The sequence below is a fragment of the Zalophus californianus genome, chromosome 11, assembly GCF_009762305.2.
Source record: "Zalophus californianus isolate mZalCal1 chromosome 11, mZalCal1.pri.v2, whole genome shotgun sequence".
In the NCBI taxonomy this organism is placed as follows: domain Eukaryota; kingdom Metazoa; phylum Chordata; class Mammalia; order Carnivora; family Otariidae; genus Zalophus; species Zalophus californianus.
Window position 1 is genome coordinate 58018315 of NC_045605.1, and position 24565 is coordinate 58042879.

General features: G+C 39.5%; 1 protein-coding gene across 2 annotated transcripts in view; it reads left to right on the forward strand.

Moving 5' to 3' along the window:
- Positions 1-24565, forward strand: part of RAB6A (RAB6A, member RAS oncogene family) — a 69977-nt gene that overhangs the window by 9010 nt on the left and 36402 nt on the right. For both annotated transcript variants that reach the window (XM_027579127.2, XM_027579126.2), the window contains exon 2: positions 22654-22712. In XM_027579127.2, coding sequence (XP_027434928.1) covers positions 22654-22712 — 59 coding nt within the window. The remainder of the gene's footprint in view (positions 1-22653; positions 22713-24565) is intronic.

The window sequence follows — 24565 nt, forward strand, 5'->3', positions numbered from 1 at the left end:
AGGCATGGAGCTAGGTCCTGGGGGACATAGTTGTTAATAAATCAGATATTATCTCTATTCTCTTCTTGCTTACAGTCTAGCAGTAAATTAGGTTTAAATCTTTTACATTGCTCTGTTCCTTCTAATCTCTGTTCTTGAACCTCTCCTCCAGTCCATCCTTTACATTATCAGAATAAACTTTAAATGTAAATCAGAGTAACTTCCTTAAAAACATTGTGTATGTACTTATTTCCACTGAGTTGTACACTTATAAATGGCCAATTTTATGACATGTATAGTTTATCACAGTAAAAATTTTAATTTTCAGAAAACTCAAACCTACTTTTGTAGGTTTATTTGGTTACTTTTAGAATAAAGTCAACCTTGAAAATAAAACAGCCAGTTATTTCACCAGCAAAATGTGTTTATTCAGAATGGCAGATCGGGATAGGCAAGCCATCATAAACCATAGGCAAGTCTGGAGAACAAATGAGAGAAATTCTCATTTATAGAGGAAGGGAAATTGGGAGGGGCTTTTATAAACAAAAAGTCCATTGGAGTAAACTGGGAGTTTGAAAGCGTAGTGACTTGTTGTTGGCTGAGTTGTGACAGTCTTTTATTGGCTGCGCTGTTGTTAGGCAAGGAAGAAGTTTTCCTTCATCCTTCTGGCTTCTCCCTATTGGGAATGCAGGGTAAGTCTCTCTGCAGGGTGGGTCTGCGAAGGGCTATAGTGAATGGTATGGCATGAGAGCACCCCCTTCTGTCCTCCTGACTCCATTTTTTTTTAAACTATTTTAGGGGCGCCTGGGTGGCTCAGTCGTTGGGTGTCTGTCTGCCTTCGGCTCTGGTCATGGTCCCGGGGTCCTGGGGTCGAGCCCCGCGTCGGGCTCTCTGCTCTGCGGGAAGCCTGCTTCTCCCTCTCCCACTCCCCCTGCTTGTGTTCCCTCTCTCGCTGTGTCTCTCTCTGTCAAATAAAATCTTTAAAAAATAAATAAATAAATAAATACTAAGAACAAATAATGCATTTAAAAAAAACTATTTTATTTTTTTTAAAGATTTTATTTATTTATTTGAGAGAGAGAGCGCACATGAGAGGGGGGAGGGTTAGAGGGAGAAGCAGACTCCCCGCTGAGCAGGGAGCCCGACGCGGGCCTCGATCCAGGGACTCCAGGATCATGACTTGAGCCGAAGGCAGTCGCTTAACCAACTGAGCCACCCAGGCGCCCTCCTGACTCCATTTTAAATGAGGTTTCTGTATTTTTTTCCCCTTTACATTAAGAGCTTTCTCTGAAAACCAAGAGCCCAAACCTGAAGGTAACCAGCTAAATAGGTCAAAAGACCAGGGGTCATTAGCTGAAATTTGTTGTAACCAATGGGCTTGTTTCCTGATCTTGTGTAATTGAATTTCTACCTCTCCAGAGGCATTTATCCATGTGCAACAGGTGGTATTTGCTATTGCACAAATGCCTCCTTGTTCAGCAAGTAGGTAATCAGGGACTATGTCATTATCCAAAACTACTTTAGCCAGTGATTCAGGGGATCATTGTTGGGCTGCTATTGCTTTGGCTGTGACTCTCCTAAAGTTGGGGAGAGATTTCTGATGATGCATTCCTTGGCTCTTACTCCATCCTGAGGAGAAAGCTCTACTTAGGTAGGCAAACCTGGAGTCATATAGTCCTCCTTTTTAAGGCAGCTGTGGAGGGCGCCTGGGTGGCTCAGATGGTTAAGCGTCTGCCTTCGGCTCAGGTCATGATCCCAGGGTCCTGGGATCGAGTCCCGCATCGGGCTCCCTGCTCCTTGGGAGTCTGCTTCTCCCTCTGCTTCTCTCTCTCTCTCTCTCTCTCTCTCTCTTTCTCTTTCCCCCTCTTTCTCTCTCTCCCTCTGTCTCTCTCATGAATAAATAAATAAAATCTTTAAAAAAAAAAGGCAGCTGTGGAGGTTTAATGGGGTGACTCAATGTCAGGTTTATGATTTATTATGGATGTTGACAGGGACAGTTAAAAGTCCCAATAAGCACTGACCTCCAGTTGGCCAGCTTTCTAAACATGTGTGTGCCCATGGGAAATGCCATCTACTGTAGACAAAAATGAAACCAGTTGAAGCGCAGAGGACTCCAGCTACAGTATGGTTGTTGATACATGCATTAGCTGGAGTATCCTGATTGACCTTTTCTTTCTTTCTTTCTTTTTTTTAAGATTTTATTTATTTATTTGACAGAGAGATAGAGAGCACAAGTAGGCAGAGCGGGAGGGAAAGGGAGAAGCAGACTCCCCGCTGAGCAGGGAGCCTAATGTGGGCCTCGATCCCAGATCCCAACCCAAGCTGAAGGCAGACACCCAACCGACTGAGCCACCCAGGTGCCCCATTGGTTGGGATCAGAAGAATTGGGATGACATTCTGTGAGCTACCATCCCATACTAAAGGGGTCTTTTCTAAAAGTCTTGCAAAAAGGAGTTAGCCCATTTGTATTACTCTTGAGTGCAGGGGGGAGATTGGGGAAATTGCCTACAGATAAGACCAAGGAATCTCTGACATCATGAACAGATTGGAGTTTCTGGTGATGGATCCAGTGGTCAGAAAGGTTTCCCCCTTTTGCAGTAGATTGAGGAATATGGGTGAGACCATTGTCTTTCCAAAAAGCGAGAAATAAGGTAAGCAGCAGCAGGAAAAAAGTGTATAGGCCTGGTTCGGTCATCTTGGAAAAGCTGTCTCCTTCATCTGTTATATGCTTCAACTCCTGGAAGTCTTTCAGGACACCAGTTGGTGTGCAGGTCCAGTCAGGCTTTGGTGCGTTCTTTAAATGTGATACATTTAAAGGGTTGGTTAACAGTATCTGATAAGGGCCTTGAAGAAACTCTTTATGGAGATGTCTTTTCCAATAGATGAAATCTCCAGGCTGCAGATTCTGACATCTGATGCTTTCATCATCCAGGACTGCACTGTGGAAAGATTGTCCTACCAAAGTATGATTGTTCTCTATGGATTTGATTATGTTTTTGCAAAACTGAAGTATATTCCCTTTTATCAGCTGTGGATCAAAGGAAGTAGGGGCTAGGTGCATAGGGTATGCTGCTACAAGGAGAACAGATTCTCATTGAACTTACAGAAATACATATATTGTCATGAAAATCAAGAATATTTAAAAGAGTTTCAGAATTCTGAAGGGATCAAGTGGGGGAAAATAGGTAAATGTTTCGGTCCTTGTTGCAAAGATACACTTTACTATGAGATTGCTCTAAGTTATTAGATTACTTAAACAAGAGGAGGGGATAAAAGGGGTCCTTTAAATCTGGAAACAAAACATTAAAGCAGTCAGTGTTCCATTAGAGTTTTAGAAATTCTCAGTGCAGTGTTATGATCTTAAAGTTTTCAAGAACTATATTCTAGAGTATTTACCAAATTCCTTTTTCATGGATCTCTTTGAGGATGAACATTTTTTTGTAAACCATCAGAGTAAAACAATAATTGTAAATGATGAAAGACATTAAAATGGCCACAAAGATCTGGTAAGAGTTCAAATACACATACCAAAAAAAAAAAAATTGATGGAATTAACAAGTAAATTTGGCTATTTTTTGTGATGTACATTTTATTTATTTTTAAAGATTTATTTATTTGTCAGAGAGAGTGCAAACAGGGGAAGCAGCAGGCAGAGGGAGAAGCAGGCTCTCCGCTGAGCAGGGAGCCCAATGTGGGACTCAATCCTTGGACCCTGGGATCATGACCTGAGCTGAAGGCAGGCACTTAATGACTGAGCCACCCAGGCGTCCCTATTTTATTTTTTAAAAAGATTTTATTTATTTGTCAGAGAGAGAGAGTGAGAGCACAAGCAGGGGTAGCTGCCAACAGAGGGACAAGCAGGCTCCCTGCTGAGCAAGAAGCCCGATGTGGAACTCGATCCCAGGACCCCAGGATCATGACCTGAGCCGAAGGAGACGCAGGCAGAGGCTTAACCGGCTGAGCCACTCAGGTGTCCCTGTGATGTACGTTTTAAAATGATGACTGATAACATTATACTAGAACATACCAGAATTTTAAGAATTTCATATTATTTTTGAAACATGTTAATATATGCCTATATAAATACAGCCTAAAGAAGGCTCAGTATTTTTTTGCTTTTTTAATTTTTTTTATTTTATTTAAATTCAATTAACATGTAGTGTATTATTGGTTTCAAAGGTAGAGTTCAGTCATTCATCAGTTGTATATAACACCCGGTGCTCATCACATCACATTCCCTCCTTAATGTCCATCACCCAATTACCCCATCGCCCCACCCGCCTCCCCTCCAGCAACCTTCAGTTTGTTTCCTATGATTGAGTCTCTTATGGTTTGTCTCCCTCTCTGATTTTACCTTGTTTTATTTTTTCCCTCCCTTCCCCTATGATCTTCTGTTTTGTTTCTTAAATCCCACATGAGTAAAATCATGATGATTGTCTTTCTCTGATTGACTTACTTTGCTTAGCATAATACCCTCTAGTTCTATCCATGTTGTTGCAAATGGCAAGATTTCATTTTCTGGATGGTTGAATAATATTCCATTGTATATGTATACACCACATCTTTATCTATTCATCTGTTGATGGACATCTGGGCTCTTTCCATAGTTTGGCTATTGTGGACATTGCTGCTATAAACAGTGGGGTGCAGGTGCCCCTTCAGATCACTACATTTGTATCTTTGGGCTAAATACCTAGTGAAATTGCTGGGTCATAGGGTAGCTCTATTTTTAACTTTTTGAGGACCCTCCATACTGTTTTCCAGAGTGGCTGTACCAGCTTGGATTCCCACCAGCTGTGCAAGAGGGTTCCCCTTTCTCCACATCCTCACCAACATCTGTCATTTCCTGACTTGTTAGTTTTAGCCATTCTGACCAGTGTGAAGTGGTATCTCATTGAGGTTTTGATTTGTATTTCCCTGATGCCACGTGATTTTGAGCATTTTTTCATGTGTCTGTTGTCCATTTGGATGTCTTCTTTGCAGAAATGTCTGTTCATGTCTTCTGCCCATTTCTTGACTGGATTATTTGTTCTTTGGGTGTTGGGTTAAGTTCTTTATAGACTTTTGGATACTATTCCTTTATCTGATAAGACATTTCCAAATATCTTCTCCCATTCTGTCAGTTGTCTTTTTTGGTTTTGTTGACTGTTTCCTTTGCTGTGCAAAAGTTTTTATCTTGATGAAGTACCAGTAGTTCATTTTTGCCTTTGTTTCCCTTGCCTTTGGAGACATGTCTAGCAAGAAGTGGCTGTGGCCAAGGTCACAGAGGTTGCTGCCTGTGTTCTCCTCTAGGATTTTTTTTTTTCCCTGATTTTTTTTATTATGTTAATCACCATACATTACATCATTAGTTTTTGATGTAGTGTTCCATGATTGATTGTTTGCCTATAACACCCAGTGCTCCTTGCAGAACGTGCCCTCTTTAATACCCATCACCAGGCTAACCCATCCCCCCACCCCCCTCCCCTCTAGAACCCTCAGTTTGTTTTTCAGAGTCCATGGTCTCTCATGGTTCGTCTCCCCCTCCGATTTTCCCCCTTCATTCTTCCCCTCCTGCTATCTTCTTCTTCTTCTTCTTTTTTTAATATATAATGTATTATTTGTTTCAGAGGTACAGGTCTGTGATTTAGCAGTCTTACACAATTCACAGCACTCACCATAGCACATACCCTCTCCAGTGTCTATCACCCAGCCACCCCATCCCTCCCAGTGTCACATTGAGGTCTTTCATCCATTCTGAGTCTATTTTTGTGTGTGGTGTAAGGAAATGGTCCAGTTTCATTCACCTGCATGTGGCTGTCCAATTTTCCCAACACCATTTGTTGAAGAGACTTTTTTTTTTAAGAGTATTTATTTATTTATTTGCCAGAGAGAGAGAGAGAGCAAGTGAATGTAAGCAAGAGAGCACAGCAAAGGGAGCAGCAGGCAGAGGGAGAGGTAGAAGCAGACTCCCCACTGAGCAGGGAGCCCGACAAGGGACTCGATCCCAGGACCTGGGATCATGACCCCGAGCCAAAGGCAGACGCTTAACGAACTGAGCCACCCATACTTCCTGAAGAGACTTTTTTCCCATTGGATATTCTTTCCTGCCTTGTTGAAGATTAGTTGACCATAGAGATGAGGGTCCATTTCTGGGTTCTCTATTCTGTATTGATCTATGTGTCTGTTTTTGTGTCAGTACCATATTGTCTTGATGATTATAGCTTTGTAATAGAACTTGGAATTGTAATGCCACCAATTTTGGTTATCTTTTTCAACATTCCTTTGGCTATTAGGGGTCTTTCCTGGTTCCATACAAATCTCAGGATTATTTGTTACAGCTGTGTGAGGAAAGTTGATGGTATTTTGTTAGGGATTGCTTTGAATGTGTAGATTGTTCTAGGTAGCATAGACATTTTAACAGTATTTTTTCTTCCAATCCATGAAGGCTCAGTATTCTTTCTTTCTTTCTTTCTTTCTTTATTTATTTATTTAAAGATTTTACTCATTTATTTGAGAGAGAGAGAATGAGAGAGAGCACGAGAGGGAAGAGGGTCAGAGGGAGAAGCAGACTCCCCGCTGAGCAGGGAGGGAGCCCGATGCGGGACTCGATGCGGGACTCGATCCCGGGACTCCAGGATCACGACCCGAGCCGAAGGCAGTCGCCCAACCAACTGAGCCACCCAGGCACCCCTCTTTTTTTTTTTTAAACTTAAATATTCTTTTTTTTTTTTAAGATTTTATTTATTTCAGAGAGAGAATGAGAGATAGAAAGCACGAGAGGGAAGAGGGTCAGAGGGAGAAGCAGACTCCCTGCTGAAGGCTCAGTATTCTTATTTGACAATGTTTCTTAAGTAATTTAACATATTAAATAAGCCTAATTAGTGTAACATCTCTCTGTATAAGGAGAGAGAACAAATCTTTTGAGATATTCCAAGGACCCTCTGGAAATAGTTAGTTCAAGGTCAAAAAAACTTCACTTAGAATTTAAATTTTGGGAAGTTTGTCAAGAATATTGAAAGATTTGGACACTTTGCTAAAGAGGATCAGAGAAAATTATGAAACTATCTACTTGGCTAAAGTGAAAAAATATTTAAAGGACAAATATAGAAGGTTATATAGCTGCAAAAGCTTTAGTTCTTTTTGAATAGAGAAGTCTTGGTTTTTCTAAGTAATTGAAGATGTGATAAAGACAAAACACAGAATCTCTGTTTCCTAACAGCAAAGAAACTGTTTACAGTTTAAGAACAGACTGATAGGGCGCCTGGGTGGCTCAGTTGGTTAAGCGACTGCCTTTGGCTCAGGTCATGATCCTGGAGTCCCAGGATCGAGTCCCGCATCGGGCTCCCTGCTCAGCAGGGAGTCTGCTTCTCTCTCTGACCCTCTTGGATCTCGTGCGCGCTCTCTCTCTCTCTCTCTCAAATAAATAAATAAAATCTTTAAAAAAAAAAAAAAGAACAGACTGATAGTCTAAGAAAATTTTGGTCTTTTTTTTTTAACAAAAAAAGCCATTCCAATTTTGTACCAATGTACTTTTGATACTACTTTTTTTTTTTTTAAATGGAGCCTAACATGGGGCTTGAACTTGACCCTGAAATCAAGACTTGGGCTGAGATCAAGAGTTGGATGATTGACTGAGCTACCCACGTACCCTAATTTTAAAATTTATTTTTTTATTTTTTTAAGATTTTATTTATTTGAGAGAGAGAGAATGAGAGATAGAGAGCATGAGAGGGAAGAGGGTCAGAGGGAGAAGCAGACTCCCTGCTGAGCAGGGAGCCTGATGTGGACTTGATCCCGGGACTCCAGGATCATGACCTGAGCCAAAGGCAGTCGCTTAACCAACTGAGCCACCGAGGCACCCTAAAATTTATTTTTAAACAAATGCATTTTGATCTTAGCTTGATTACACATATGATTCCTTTCCCAAGATTTCTTTCCCATAAACCTTCTATAACTTCCTGTGTCCATTTTAGTTTGTCCCTTATTCTTTGCCTTTCCAAAATAACCAGCTTTACTTTAGGACAAAATCACTTTTGTTTCCCTCAACACAATGCAATTCCATTCCTCATACCTTCTTTTACTGAAAACAGGCATCCTATTTCCCTTCATACTTTTCATATACAGTTGTTTTCTTTCATCTTTATTGTTTTTTAGTAGCTTTACATATATTAATTGGAATTCTTAATTCTTAGAATTCTTAATTCTCAGTGAAAATTAAAACGTAAGCAGTCTGGCAAGTTTATAAATACATTTTGAAATTTCTAGAAATATGCCCTCAGCATGGCATAAAACATGTTTACTAGTAGACCTAAATAGCTTTAGTTTCTCTATAATAAGAAGCCAAAATGGATAATCTATGTTTAGTAATTAATGTTGCAGTATTTTATCATATTTAGAAAATGACCCCAGTAATGTAATGAAATTATATCATTTAATTTAACTTGGCAAAACTATAAAGTTTCGAGTTACCAGGAAACGTTTAGGAAAGCTGCTTTTTTTTCAAAGCATACATACCATATAACAATTGTTTTACATAAAAACTCTTACCCATTTTCATTCATCTGAGTAATTTCATAACCAATTAGGTTTAGGTTACAGAAACTTCATGTGACATTAGTCAAAGTCAGCCATCAAATTTCACAACAAAGATAACATGAACATATTTGACTAATAAACCCAGGTGGAATAAAAGTTGCATGTTTGTATTATATTCAATGTCGATAACTCTGAGACATGTCTGTCTGTCTTAAACCAACAAACTTGTCAAAAAAACAAAAACAACAAAAAACTCCCAATAAACTAAAACTAGATTTTACTTATCAAAGATTATCCCAGATTATATGAACTTGAAAAACTTTTGGGTTAGTTTACTTAATTTTTATAAGCACTTGTTTTTCTTTAAGCCAATTAACATAGAGGTCTTTACAAATTAATTTTGGCAATACCATCCAGAGGTAGAAAAGTCTCATTTGTATATATAGATATACATAAACATACAGATACAGAGATCTTAACAGCTTTTGTTTTAAAAAAGGTCTTAGCCTTGGGGCGCCTGGGTGGCTTGGTCGTTAAGCATCTGCCTTTGGCTCGGGTCTTGATCCCGGTGAGCATCGGGCTCCCTGCTAGGCGGGAAGCCTGCTTCTCCCTCTCCCACTCCCCCTGCTTGTGTTCCCTCTCTCGCTGTGTTTCTCTCTGTCAACTAAATAAATAAAATCTTTAAAAAATAAAAAAATAAATAAAAAAGGTCTTAGCCTTGAGGTGTCTACGTGGCACATTTGGTTGAGAGTCCGACTCTTGGTTTCCGCTGGGATCATGATCTCCAGGTCCTGGGATCGTGCCCTGCATAGAGCTCTGCACTCAGCACTCAGCCCTGAATCTGCTTGTCCTTCTCCCTCCCCATGCTCGGTTGTCTCTCTCTCTCTCTCTCTCTCTCTTTTTTTTTTTTTTTTTTAAGATTTTATTTATTTACCTGACAGAGAGAGATAGCGAGAGAGGGAACACAAGCAGGGGGAGTGGGAGAGGGAGAAGCAGGCTTCCCGCCAAGCAGGGAGCCCGATGTGGGGCTCAATCCCAGGACCCTGGGATCATGATCTGAGCCGAAGGCAGACGCTTAACAACTGAGCCACCCAGGCGCCCCCCACCTCTCAAATAAATAAAATCTTTAAAAAAAAATCTTACCCTTCTTTCAGGTACAAAACTAAAAAGAATAGTTGGATCTAAATTGTGTTTCTGGCAGATGGACTAATCTAAGTTAATCTGCTCAGGTGGTCAAAGTTTTTTTTTTAAATGAAACATTTTTATTTGCAGGCTCTAAGGATCCTTTCAGAGCTGTTTTTGAAGTCATTTTATCTTTTAGATGCTTCTGAATATCAAAGAATGCATTCCATTGTCTCTGAGAGATTTGGGATCTGCTTTTTTAAGAGTGCTCCTTAACATGGATTTATCTAAGAGCTTCCCCCAAATGGCTATTACGTTTCCAAATCATCCAAAAATTTACCCATTTTTTCAGAAAGGCACAAGATGCTGGTCCAAGGACCAGGTGGAATCTATCTTGTCTTTGGATATCTTAACTAGCAACACTATTTCCCAACAGCTGTTTAAAACACTGGAATCACGTGTTTTCTCCCTTTTGAACAGGATGAGTGTCTTACCATGAAGCTTCAGCAAGCAGAAATGGAACAGAAATAGAAAAGAGTACTCACTACGGTAATCCCTTCATAAAAACAAAAAGGAAAAAGCTTAAAGGCTTTTAAGCCAGAGAGCTTAAATGCAAGGAGAGCAGAGCTCGGATCCAGGAGAGACTCTTAGACTTTATGGTCATTGAGAAAGCAGTGAACTCACTGGGTTCTCTGGTTACCAGCACTTGTTTGCTCACGAACCTTGGAGTTGTTGGGGGCTTCTCTGGATCCTGCTTTTGTACCAAGTAATGTTGACTTTGAAAATACAACAGCCAGTTATTTTATCAGCAAAACGGGTTTATTTGGAAATAGTAGAGGAATTACGATTCAGGACAAGCTAGTCATGGTAAACCATAGGTAAGTCTGGAGAGCAAAGGGGAGGGGAGCATTCTTTTATAGAGGTAAGGAAGGAGTTTGGCAGGGTTGCTATAAACAAAAAGTCTGTTGGAGTAAATTGTGAGTTGAAAATATAGTGGCTTTTCATTGGCTGAGTTGACTATCTCTTATTGGCTGGGCTATTGCTATTGCCAGGCAGGCAAAAAAATCTTCCATCGTCCTGCTGGGGGTAGTAAAGTAGGCTACTGCTTGTTGGGAATGCAATGTAAGTCTCTTCCTGTTGGGTCTGCAGAGGCCTCCAATGAATGGTATGGTTTAAGAGCTCCCTCTTCTGGCCTCCTGACTCCATTTTAAGTAAGGTTTCCTTTACTTGGTTTCAAAAAATCTAAAATCTTTCTAAAATGATTTACATGGCCCACATTGCATAATATGGCTCCTCTCCATCTGTCCATTCTTACCTTGAACATATCTTCCACCAGCTCTCTCTGTTTCAGTCTTACTGGCCTTTTTTTAGTTGTAACTCTTCACTGATCTCTGTCTTGTTACAGACTCCCTCTTCCCCTTTGCCTGGTTAACTCCACTATATTCTTTAGGTTTTCATTTCAAGTCACTCTTCAAAGAAGTCTTTACTGACTTCCTCAGAATAGGTTTCCATTCCTTATATTCAGGACTGTTAAAATTTCTGTTTTACATTTGTTCTATAAGTTCTACAAGGGTAGTAGTCATGAATTTCTTGTTCCTTACTATATTCTAAGCACATTGCAATATTTGACATGTAGCAGAAGCTCACTAAATATATTTGAATAGGTAAATTATGATTTTTTTCTCTACTTAGCTTCAAAAAAACCTTAAGGTTGCTTACAGTAATACACATAAAAGAAGATGACTAAAGATTTATTTATTTGAGAGAGGTAGGGGGGAGGGGCAGAAAGGGAGAGAGGGTATTAATACGCTCTGTGCTGAGCACGGAGCCCATTGTGGGGCTCAGTCTCATGACCCTGAGATCACGACCTGAGCTGAAACCAAGAGTCGGATGCTTAACCAACTGCACCACCCAGGTGCCCCAAAAGAAGATAATTAAAAGAAAAAATGAAACAAAACAAAAAACCTAACTTATGGGGTGCCTGGGTGGCTCAGTCGTTAAGCATCTGCCTTCAGCTCAGGTCATGATCCCAGGGTCCTGGGATCGAGCCCCGCATCGGGCTCCCTGCTCAGCGGGAAGCCTGCTTCTCCCTCTCCCACTCCCCCTGCTTGTGTTCCCTCTCTCGCTGTGTCTCTCTCTGTGAAATAAATAAAATCTTTAAAAAAATTTTTTTAATGATTTTAGGTGTAATTTTTTTGTCATTATGGATGATGAACATTTTTGCTTTAGCAAAACTGTAATAAATATATAGCTTTTTAACAACTTGATGGCACGAAAATTTCTGTATCAATTTGAATAGATATATAATACTGTGAACCTTATGAAGACATCATAATTTATATAACCATGGTCCTGTTGAAATGTAAGCTGTATCTAAATTTTACTCTTACAGCGAACAGCTTTACACCTAAATCTTTGTGTACTTGTCTGATTATTTCCTTTAAGATACCTGTTTAGATCAGACTGCATGCTGAATCCATCTGCACGTTACTGTTTTTTTTAAGATTTTTATTTATTGTTTGACAGAGAGAGAGACAGCGAGAGGGAACACAAGCAGGGGGAGTGGGAGAGGGAGAAGCAGGCTTCCCACGGAGCAGGGCGCTAGATGTGGGGCTCCATCCCAGGACCCTGGGACCATGACCTGAGCAGAAGGCAGACCTTTAACGACTGAGCCACCCAGACGCCCTGCAAGTTACTGTTTTTGATGAATACTACCAAGTGGGGCTGTAGGAAAGGCTGTCACTGTGCTGGTTTAGACTCCTACTCATGGAATATTTTTTGTTAGCTTTACTAATACTGGAATTTGAAATAAAATGCCCAAAATCCTTCTTCCATTTTAAGTGAGAAAAAGTAATTAAATGAACTAAGCTACACAATACTATTTAGGATTCATAGCCTTTCTTTTTTTTTTTTTTTAAAGATTTTATTTATTTATTTGAGAGGGAGAGAATGAGAGACAGAGAGCACAAGAGGGAAGAGGGTCAGAGGGAGAAGCAGACTCCCTGCTGAGCAGGGAGCCCGATGTGGGACTCGATCCCGGGACTCCAGGATCATGACCTGAGCCGAAGGCAGTCGCTTAACCAACTGAGCCACCCAGGCGCCCTCATAGCCTTTCTTAACATTATAGTCAGGGCTCACTCCTTTGGAGAAGGACCCATTCAACCTAAGGAAAAGGGCTGTAGTTAAGGCTGTATGTACCAAGTGTTAGGAGAGCATAGAGCATGGAGCTGCAAACACTTCGGGTATTTGGATAAAGGCTTTGCAGAAAATAGGACATTTGAATTAGAATATGACAACAACCTTTGATTCTTAGTAATGGTTTGATTGTAAAGTGGTGATTTTCACATTGGGGCCATGCTGTGTTTAATAGATTCTGAAAAAAAATTATTTATTTTTATCTTTTTAAGATTTTACTTATTTGACAGAGAGCAAGCACAAGCAGGGGGAGCAGCAGACAGAGGGAGAGGGAGAAGCAGGCTCCCCGCTGAGCAGGGAGCCCAGTGCGGGACTCGATCCCAGGACCCTGGGATCATGACCTAAGCCAAAGGCAGACGCTTAACCTACTGAGCCACCTAGGCGCCCAGATTCTGAATATATTTTAAAATATTTTTTATCATGGATATTTTCAAACATATATTGTAATAGTACAGATAGTATAGTGAACTCCATTCAGTGCTGACTTCCTAAAAATATGCACCCAAACAACCTACTGTTAAGGTAAATCTGAGTTTATTGCTTAGCGTGGTAAGTGAGATGATACTTAGTAGCTATATTAGTTTCCTAGGGCTACTATAAGAAATTACCACAAATTGGGTGGCTTAACAGAAATTTATTATATCACAATTCTAGAGGCTAGAAGTCCCAAGTCAGCTTGATCTTAGGGTCACGAATTCAACGCCCACATTGAGCATGGAGCCTACCTGAGAAAAAAAAATGTGGAAGTCCCAAGTCAAGTTGTTAGGAGGGTCATTCTCCATCTGAAGGCTCTGCGGAAGAAACCGTCATCGCATGCTTCTGTCCTAGCTCATGGTTTTCCTTGGCTTGTGGCAGTATGATTCCAGTCTCTGCCTCTGTTTTCACATGGCTTTCTTCTCTCTGTGTGTTTCCTGTGTGTCCCCATGTCCAGATTTCCCTTTTCTTTTTTTTTTTTAAAGATTTATTTGAGAGAGCTAGAGTGTGCACGTGTGCATGTGCACAGTAGGGAGGGGAAGAGGGAGAGAGAATTCTAAGCAAGCTCTCCTCTCTGAGTGTGGAGCCTATCTGGGGGCTCAATCTCACGACCCTGAGATCATGACCACCAAAATCAATAGTTGGACGCTTAACTGACTGAGCCCCCCAGGTGCCCCAAGATTTACCTTTTCTTATAAGGACAACAGATTAGATTAGGACCCACCCTAATCCAGTATGACCACATTTTAACTTGATTATATCTGCAAAGACCCTATTTCCAATTAAGGTCACATTTCCAAGGTTCTGGGTGGTCATGAATTTGGGGGATATACTATTCAACCCAATACAGTAGCCTTTTGGAGAGGGAAGAGGGCAAAGTTGGGATGTCTGGATTTTGGGGTCTGATTTAAGGTGGTAGTTTTGTTTTTATTCTTTTTTATTTTTTTTAAAGATTTATTTATTTATTTTGAGAGACTGAGAATGAGAGAGAGAGCACATGAGAGGGGGGAGGGTCAGAGGGAGAAGCAGACTCCCCGCCAAGCAGGGAGCCTGATGTGGGACTCAATCCCGGGACTCCAGGATCATGACCTGAGCCGAAGGCAGTCGCCCAACAGACTGAGCCACCCAGGCGCCCGTGGTAGTAGTTTTGTTTTTAAAGATTTATTTTAGAGAGAGAGAGTGAGGGAGTGGGAGGAGGGACACAGGGAGAGAGTCTTCCAAGTAGACTGTCTGCTGAGGATGGAGCCTGACGTGGCAATGTCAGGATATGAGATCATGAAATCATGACCTGAGCCAAAACCAAGAGTCAGATGCTTACCTGACTGAGCCACCCAGGCGCCCCTAAGGTGGCAGTTTTAATATGGGGGCTTGATCAGGATTGGGTAAGTATTGTGTTAGTTTTAAGATTTGTGGGCTTAACAAAGTGAGGGTTTTGTGACAAGATTCAAAGCATCTGTGAGAACAAACAATCATTTGATGGTATCTGTTGACAAGATGAACAGTTTCATGTTCATTTGAATGGACTTTTGGGAATTTCCTGAAGGAATAATAGTTATGGGCAACTTTTATTTTCCTAGAAAAGAATTTGTTGTAGTAGTAAAGTCAGGTTGATAACAGTAGAATGGTAAAGTCATGTTTATGCAGACAGTAAGCCTTGTGAGTGTAATTGGTTTCAGTTTTCAATCTCCAAATACTATCCTAGATCTTCTTATTAACAATTTGCCAATTCTTACTTTATTTCTCTCATCTACTTCCTCCCTGGTACCCTGGTTTAGTTAGCTACCCACCTCCCTGCCTACATCCTTTCTTTCCTTCTTTGCTCCCTTTTTCTGCCATGCATAATAGACATTTATTAACCATTTATTAGCACACAAGAATAGAATAGTTCATAGGTCTGTGTAAGCTTGATAAAGTCTCTGCTTTCTGACCTTTATCGTGATCGTACCCAACTTGAATGAAAGATTTACTCAAATGGATGTGAGTATACTTCAGAGTCAGGATACTGTTACCCTTACTGTTGGTATCAGGTAAACAGAATCTTGTGACCCACTGTTTAGGGAAAGACTGTTTAGGGATCAAGCCATAGGTATGGGTTGATACCTTGTTAAGGGTAGGTTGAGGCTTGTTAGATTTTTTTTTTTTTAATTTAGGCATAATATATATGTAGTGAAGTGTAGAGATCTTTGAAACTTTTTTTTTTTTAAGACTTTATTTATTTGACAGAGAGACAGCAAGAGAGGGAACACAAGCACGGGGAGTGGGAGAGGGAGAAGCAGGCTTCCCACGGAGCAGGGAGCCCGATGTGGGGCTCCATCCCAGGACCCTGGGATCATGACCTGAGCCGAAGGCAGACCCTTAATGACTGAGCCACCCAGGCGCCCCCAAAACTTTTTTTTTTAAGATTTTATTTTCTTTAAGTAATTTCTACACCCAGCATGGGGCTTGAACTTACAACCCTGAGATCAAGAGTCATATATGCTCTACAGACTGAGCCAGTCAGGTGCCCCTCAAGCTTTTTATTTAGAGATTGTATATAAGTGCCTTACCCTTGTTGATAAACTTTTTATTTTGGATTGATTTTAAGCTTACAGAAAAATTGCAAAACAGTGTGGAGTTCCCATTTACCCCTTAACTAGTTTACCCCTTTTTAGCATCTTATATTACTATGGTACCCTTACCCAAACTAAGAAACTGGTATTGGTATATTACTATTTACAGCCAAACTCTAGACATTATTTGGATTTTACTAGTTTTTTTCATTAATCTCCTTTCTCCAGAATGCAGCCTAGGTGCCACATTGTATTTTGTTTTCCCATTTCCTGGGTTTCCTGTGGTCTCTAATAGTTCTACTTTGCTTGATTTTAACAATCTGGAGGCCAGGTTTCCTTAAGAATATCCCCCCAGTTTGGGTTTGTCTGTTTTTCTGGTGTTTAGACTGCAACTGTGACAATATATCAGGGGGTACATAAAATTCACATACATGTATACACTTTATTTAAAATAAAGTACATATAATGAAACGTTTTACCTTTTTTTTTAGGTTTATTTATTTTAGAGAGAGAGTGCATGCAGTGGGAAGAAGCAGAGGGAGAGGGAGAGAGAAAATCTCAAAGACTCCCCACTGAGCAGGGAGCCTGATGTGGGGCTTGATCTCAAGACCATGAGATCATGACCTGAGCCAAAAACAAGAGTCAGAAGCTTAACTGACTGAGCCACCCAGGTGCCCCTACTTTTTTTTTTTTTTTTTAGATTCTTAAAGTGTAACATCCAGTAAAGGGCAGAAAAGGGACAGATCTTAAGTATATGACTTGTTGAAAAGTTAACATACTTTATACATCCTTGTGACTACCACTCGGGATCAAGATATAGGTCATTTCTATCACTCAGAATTTCCCCTGGCTCCCTTTTCCAGTTAGAAACTTCAGAAATTACGACTATTTTGACTTCTATCTCCATCAATTAATTTTGCCAGTTTTGAATTTCATATAAGTGGAATCATACAGTATGTATTCTTTTGTATCTGGCCCCTTTTACTCTGTAATGTCTGTGAAATTTGTCCATGTTGTTGTACATAGGAATAAGATGTTATTTTTGCCTTGTAATACTTCATTATGGGACTGTGCCACAATTTATCCATTCTCCTATTGATAAAATTTGGATTGCTTCTGATCCTTGGCCGTTACAAATAAAACTGTTAGGAACATTTTTGTACATGGTGTTTTTGGTTCAAGTACCATGGACTTTTCTTTTTGAGTTTTAGCATATATCTTCTTGAATAAATGTTTTGTCATTTGCTTTATGCCTTTAGGACTGTTTCCAGAGATTTTAAATGTTTTTTGTTTTGTTTTGTTTAAGTTCTTACCAGTTTCAATGGAGAGTGGTTGTAAGTAGCTCCTTACAATGTCATGCTGGAACTATTTCTGTTACATATCTCCGAATCTGGGCTTGCCTTTTCACTCTTTGTCTCTAGATGAACAGAAGTTTCTAATTTTGATGAAGTTCATCTTTTAAATATTTTTCTTTCATATTACTTTCTGAGTCCTGTTTCAGAAATCTCTGCCTCCCCCAGCACATAAAGATAGTATCCTGTACTTTTGAAGCTTTAGTGTTTAAGCTTTTACAATTAGGGCTGTGATCCGTCTCAAATTAATTTTTTGTGTGCGGTGTGAAGTGTTGTAGGGGTCAAGGTTCTTTTTTATTCTCCATTCAGATATTCAGTTGTCTCTTATCTTCCCTGCTGAATTCCATTGACACCTTTGTCATAAGTAAAGTGGCCATACACATGTGGCTGTTTCTGGACTCTGTTCTACTGGCCTGTTTGTATGTAGATTAATACTACATTGTCTTATTTATAACTATAGCTTTTTTTTTCTGAAGATTTTATTTATTTATTAGAGAGAGAGCAGGAACAGGAGGAGGGAACCTGACACCTGGCTCAGTCCCAGGACCGGGGGACTATCACCCAAATTGATGGCAGATGCTCAACCAACTGAGCTACCCAGGCCCCCCTAGAACTGTAGCTTTATAGTAAATCTTGAAATCTGGTAGTGTCAGTTTTATTCTTCAAGATTGTCTTGGCTATTCTAAGTTACTTGCTTTTTTTTATTAATTTAAAAAAATTTTTCCAAATATTTATTTATTTATTTGAGAGAGAGACAGACAGACAGACAGACAGACAGGCGGACAGAGCACAAGCAGGGGGAGAGGGAGAAGCAGGCTCCTGCTGAGCAGGGAGTCTGAAGCGGGGCTCAATCCCAGGACCCTGGGATCAGGGATCATGACCTGAGCCAAAGAGAGATGCTTAACCCACTGAGCCACCCAGGTGCCCTGAAGTTACTTGCTTTTATAAATAAGTTTTTTTTTTTTAAGATTTTATTTATTTATTTCACAGAGAGAGAGAACAAGCTGGAGGAGCAACAGAGGGAGAGGGAGAAGCAGGCTCCCTGTCCGAGCAGGGAGCCCAATGTGGGGCTCTATCCCAGGACCCTGGGATCATGACCTGAGCCAAAGGCAGACGCTTAACCGACTGAGCCACCCACGCACCCCATAAATAAGTTTTTGAATCTGTTTGTCAAATACCAAACTAGCCAAAACCCTGCCTTTTTTTTTTTTTTTTAACTGGGATTGCATTGAATTTAGCAATACTGAAACAATGAGTCTTCCAATCCTTGGATATTGTATATTTTTCCATTTATTTAGGTCTTCCTTAATTTCTCCCAGCAGTGTTTTGCAATTTTCAGTGTAGAATTCTTGCACATTTTTGTTAGATACCTAGGTATCTTGTTTGTTGTTGTTGTTTTTTAAGATTTTATTTGAGAGAGCACTAGGGGTGTTGGGGGGGAAGGGGCAGAGGGAGAGGGACAAACAGACGAGCAAGGAGCCTGATGTGGGTCTCGATCCCAGGACCCCGGGATCCTGACCTAAGCCGAAGGCAGATGCTTAACCAACTGAGCCACCTAGGCGCCCCTGGTATCTTGTTTTTGATACTCTCATAAACATACTTTTTAAATTTCAGTTTTTAGTTGTTAGTGTGTAGAAATACAGTTGAGTTTTGTATAGTGACTGTATTCTGGGCATTGCTAAATTGACATTTAAAATTTTTGTAGATTCTTTTGCATCTTTGGTCATGAGTGGTATTGGCCTATAATTTTCCTTTTCTATAATCTTGTCATTTTATTTTTTTAAAGATTTTTTTTGAGAGAGAGAGTTGGGAGGGGGAGGGATACAGGGAGAGAGAGGATCTCAAGCAGATGGCCTACTGAGGGTGGAGCCCAACGTGGGGCTTGATCCCACGGCCCTGAGATCATGACCTGAGCTAAAATCAAGGGTTGGCTGCTCAACCAACCAGCCACCCAGGCACCGCTGATCTTGTCATTTAAAAAAAACCAGTTATACAAGCAAGATTGATTTAATATTTGAAAGTAATTCTAATTCACCCCATTAACATAAAGGAGTAAAATTTCAGTAGATGCAGAAAAAGCATTTCTCAGAATTCAAAACCTGTTTGTAATCAGCTACAAACTTTTAATTAAGAACAGAAGTGAACATCCTAAAATCTGATAAAGGATATTTACCCATACCCCTCCCACTCACCCCCCAAAAAACCCCTACAAATAACATCACACTTGATAAAATACTGACCTCATATCCTTTGAGTTTGGAAAGCAGACTGTGATGTCCATAGGAATATTTTTAAAGATTTCATTCATTCGGGGTGCCCGGGTGGCTCACAGTCATTAAGCGTCTGCCTTCGGCTCAGGTCATGATCCCAGGGTCCTGGGATCGAGGCCCGCATCGGGCTCCCTGCTCAGCAGTGAGTCTGCTTCTCCCTCTCCCGCTCCCCCTGCTTGTGTTCCCTCTCTCTCTCTTGTTGTGTCTGTCTTAGAGAGAGTGTGGGCGTATACACACGTTCGTGTTAGGTGGGGGGTGGGGGCGGGCGGCAAAGGGAGAGGGAGAGATCTCAAGCTCACTCCTGTGCCAAGTGTGGAGCCTGAGATTAAGACCTGAGCTGAGATCAAGAGTCTGACGCTTAACCAACCAAGCTACCCAGAAGCCCCTAGTTCTAGTAGATTTTTAAAATTAGTGTCTTAGGATTTTTCTGCATGACTAGTCATGTCATCAGTGAAAGAGAACAGTGCCATTTTGTGTGCCTTTTATTTCTTTTGCTTATTATTGCACTGGCTAAGACCACCAGTACCCATGCTGAATAGAAGTGGTGAATTCGACAGTCTTGCTTTTTTACTGCATTCTTTGGAGGAAACCATTTGGAGTTTAGCGTTACATATGATGTTAACTATAGATTTCTTTGTAAATGCTGTTTATCTGATTGATGCCGTTTCCTTTCCTGGTTTGTTAGTTTGCTTAGAGTTTTCATAATGATCAGGTGAGTTTTGTCGTATACTTCATCTAAGTGTATTGAGATGAGCTTAAGGATTTTCTTTATTCTGTTAATATTTTAGATTACATTAATTGATTTTGTATGATTTACTAACCTTTTATTCCTGGGATAATCCCTACTTATGAGGTATCTTTATATATACATATGGATTTGGAAGCACCTGGGTTGTGCAGTTGGTTAGCCTCGACTCTTGAGTGTGGCTCAGGTAGTGATCTCAGGGTGGGGAGATCGAGCTCTGCCGTGGGCTCTGCACTGGGCACAGTGTCTCCTTAAGACTCTCTCTCCCTCTGCCCCATCCCCCCAACTCATGCACGCGCTCTCTCTCTAAAATAAATGAATACTCATTATATGAGTATTCATTATATATGGATTTGTTTTGCTCATACTTTGTTAAGGAATTTGAGTCTGTGTTGATGAGAGAGATTGATCCATAATTTTCACTTTTTTGAAATGTCCTTGTTAGGGTTATGCTCATCCCATGTTATGAGTTGGAAAGTGTTCTCTTTTTTTAAAAAAAAGTTTATATAAGATTGGTCTTACTCCCTTAAATGTTTAATTGGAGTTTTCTTTGTTGGGAGATTTTTATGTCCTTCTGCTTTAAACTTTTCTGTTTCTTTGTATTTAAAGTATGTCTCTACAGAAAGCAAGTATTTGTGTTTTCTTATCCATTCTGACAATCTTTGTCTTTTAATTGGAGTTTTTAAATCTTTTCATTTACTCTATAAATTGATAGGACTGGATTGGCTTTGTCTCCTTTGATTTTTGTTATTTTACTGTTCCATTTTGATTCTTCTGTTGACTTTTTGGCCATTCCTTTTTGCATATATTTTTAGTGGTTTTGCCAGGGCTTATAGTATGCATCATTAACCTCTCACAGACTGTACTGTACTATTCACATAAACTGTAGACACCTTACAACAGTATAACTATATCTCCCCATCTTTTGTGTTTTAGTTCTCATATATTACATTCTCTATGTTATAAACTGTAATATAATTTTTACTTTTATTTATTTATTTGAGAGAGAGAGAGCGAGCATGAGTGGGGGTAGGGGCAGAGGGAGAGGGAGAAGCAGACTCCTGCTGAGCAGGGAGCCTGACTCAGGGCTTGATCCCAGAACCCTGAGGTCATGACCTGAATTGAAACCAGGAGTTGGACACCTAACCAGTTGGGCCACCCAGGTGCCCCTGGAGCTTATAATCCTTTAGGAAAAACAACATGTAGCAAATCATTATACATTTGCATACCATTTTACAGGAAGTTTGAGGTAAACAAGAGCAATATATTTACTAGGACTCCATAGTGAATCGTATTTAAAATACTTAGGGGCACCTGGCTGGCTCAGTCAGTAGAGCATGCACTCCTGATCTTTGGGTTGTGAGTTTAAGCCCCACATTGGGTGTAGAGATTACTTAAAAATAAAATGCTTAATAATTTTTAATCCTTTGAATAAAAACTATTTTATTTTTAAAAAATATTTTTATTTATTTATTTGACAGAGAGAGAGAGAGACAGAGAGAGAGGGAACACAAGCAGGGGGAGTGGGAGAGGGAGAAGCAGGCTCCCCACTGAGCAGGGAGCCCGATGTGGGGCTCGATCCCAGGACCCTGGGATCATGACCTGAGCCAAAGGCAGCTGCTTAACCGACTGAGCCACCCAGGCGCCTCTGAATAAAAACTATTTTAACAAGCTATTTTATATTTCTTTGTTATGTATTTTATATAGTTCCTTGCTTTTATCCACCATTTCCCCCTCTGTAAAATGCATATTGCCTTTTATCTCTTCAGATTTTTACATTTACTTTTACAGAGTCCAATCAGTGTTGAAAACAGTAGTATGTATATTTTTCCTGACTTTCCTATGAATGGTTCTAGAGTTTTACCTTTAAGTACATGTTTTTATATATAAAAAATATTACAGAAAAACATAAACCAACATTAATTGTATATAAGTGGTATGATATACATAATTTTCACTTTGTTCCTGTAATTTTCTGTACCACCAGTAAAATACAATATGCATTTTACTTTTTTATGTGAAAAAGATGGTGAGCATTTTTTTTTAAATGAAAACTTTATGTACTGTTTAATAAAGAAATTCATAGTTCAACTGTTGCTATATAAAGAGGCTTCTTCTCAAGTCTAATCCTAGTTCTTTTTGTTAGGGCCCAAGTAATATCTGCTTGGTCTTTTGTGAATTAGAGATGTCAACATAATTTATTATTTTCCTCCATCTTTTCATTTTCCTCAACTCTTTATTAAATAAAACTTTATTTACCTGTGCTCTTAATTTGAGAGATTGTTATCTGTTATTAGAGAAAGGTGTTTCAACAAGCTATGGGCTATATGTTTCTAAATTATTAGTAGAACCATTGCAGATATTTCCCATTGACTTTAATTGCAATTCTCTGTAGAAGAATCACAGTATATTGTTTTAACTAAGTGAATCTTTTTTCCTTTTCATTTCAGTTGGAAAGACATCCTTGATCACCAGATTCATGTATGACAGTTTTGACAACACCTATCAGGTATTTTATTTTTGCTGACTTAACTCGTTGTCTCTCTTTTAGGTTAGAAGTAATATTTAAGGTCTTTCCAAAAATCTATTTATTTATATAAAAGCACTTTCTGTAATCTGTAAATGCTATATAAATACAAAGTATAACTAATTTTGGTCATAGTCCTCAATCTTTTCACTTGATTTCTTTATCTCTTCTTCCAAAGTCCATTGAAAGATTATGACTAATTACCACTTGGGATAGAAGTAGTAGTGATTATAGATATTCTCTTATGTGGTTCAAGCCTAGGATTCTGTGACTTTTTGATCTATACTTAAAGTCAAGAATAAATGAATGGTGTAATTCGAAATCATTAACAGAAGGAGATTTGGGATTTTCACAAATATGTGGAAAATAAACAGCACATTCCCAAATAACCAACGAGTCAAGGAAAAAAATTCACAAAGGAAATTTAGGAAATACTTTGAGATAAAAGGAAAAAAAAAACCAACAACCACAATATACCAAAATTTATAGGATACAGCTAAAGCAGTGCTATAAGGAAAAGAAGAAACATATTAAATCAATAATTTAACCTTCTGTCTTAAGAAACTGAAAAGTAAACTAACCCTAAAACAAGCAAAAGACACATGACAAAGAACTTTTATCCAACACACACGGGACTCTTAAATCACAGAGTAGTAAAGAATTACTAATTCTTTACATTTTGACAAGTTTCAGTAGATGTGTACATCTGTGAAGTTACCACCATCAAGATTAGGAACATTTTCATTCCAAAAGGAATTTGTTTTAATTAAGCCTTTTATTAAAAACCATAAAGATCATAGAACAGAAATGACTGACATATATAAATCTGACATTTTAGGAAAGTCACTTCTTAAAAAAAACTAATTAGTATGTACTGTATATATTTTATTATCATTCTTTTGAATATCTCAGAAATGGTTTAGCCACCTCATTAGATGTGAAAAGAGCAAATTTAGAAATGAAAAATAGCTCAATCAGTAAGAGTGCTTCAGTTTTCTTCTGGACTCCTTTAGGTCAGATATCCCCAATTTTCTAGGTCCCTGCAACTCTACGGCCTATAGGCTTCACCTAGAGGACCTTCTCTTGAAGGTCTTGATGGTGTCTTGATTCTGAGCAATGCTGTCTCTTCTCATCAGAAGAGCTACAGATGCCAGTTTCAGAGACTAACAAAAGTATTGATGTCATTGAGCCACATATGGAAAATTCCTGAAAAGTGTAAGCTCAGATCTTTGGGTAGTAGAACCATTACCATAGGCTAAAAAATCTGAACTAAGGTCAGAGTCTTAGGCTAAAAGACTTAGCTGGAGCCTATTTAGAGTTCTCTGGGTGTTCCTAAAGGATTTTGTTATATCCATGTTCCCAGTGAAATTAAGGAAATCTTTCAGGCATACCTGAAAGTGCCATTGCTGTTTCTTCATGCTGCTGTTCAGTCAGACATATATAAGAATAGTGATGTTGACATAAAGGTAGTGATATTGATAGAATTTGACAGGGAAAGATTGTGATTGTTTGTGGGAAAGTTGTTGCTAATAAAGCTAATGTATCGGGCACCTGGGTGGCTTAGTTGGTTAAGCGACTGCCTTTGGCTCAGGTCATGATCCCGGGGTCCTGGGATGGAGTCCCGCATCAGGCTCTCCCTGCTCTGTGGGGAGCCTGCTTCTTCCTCTCCTTCTGCCTGCTACTCCCCCCGCCTGTGCTCACTCTGTCAAATAAATAAATAAAATCTTAAAAAAAAAATAAAGCTAAAATATCATTGTAGGTTTTGCTAATTAATAATGTGAGTTACAAGGTTTTATAACAATTAGATATAGTCCTAGATGTTCTTTTAGTTTAGC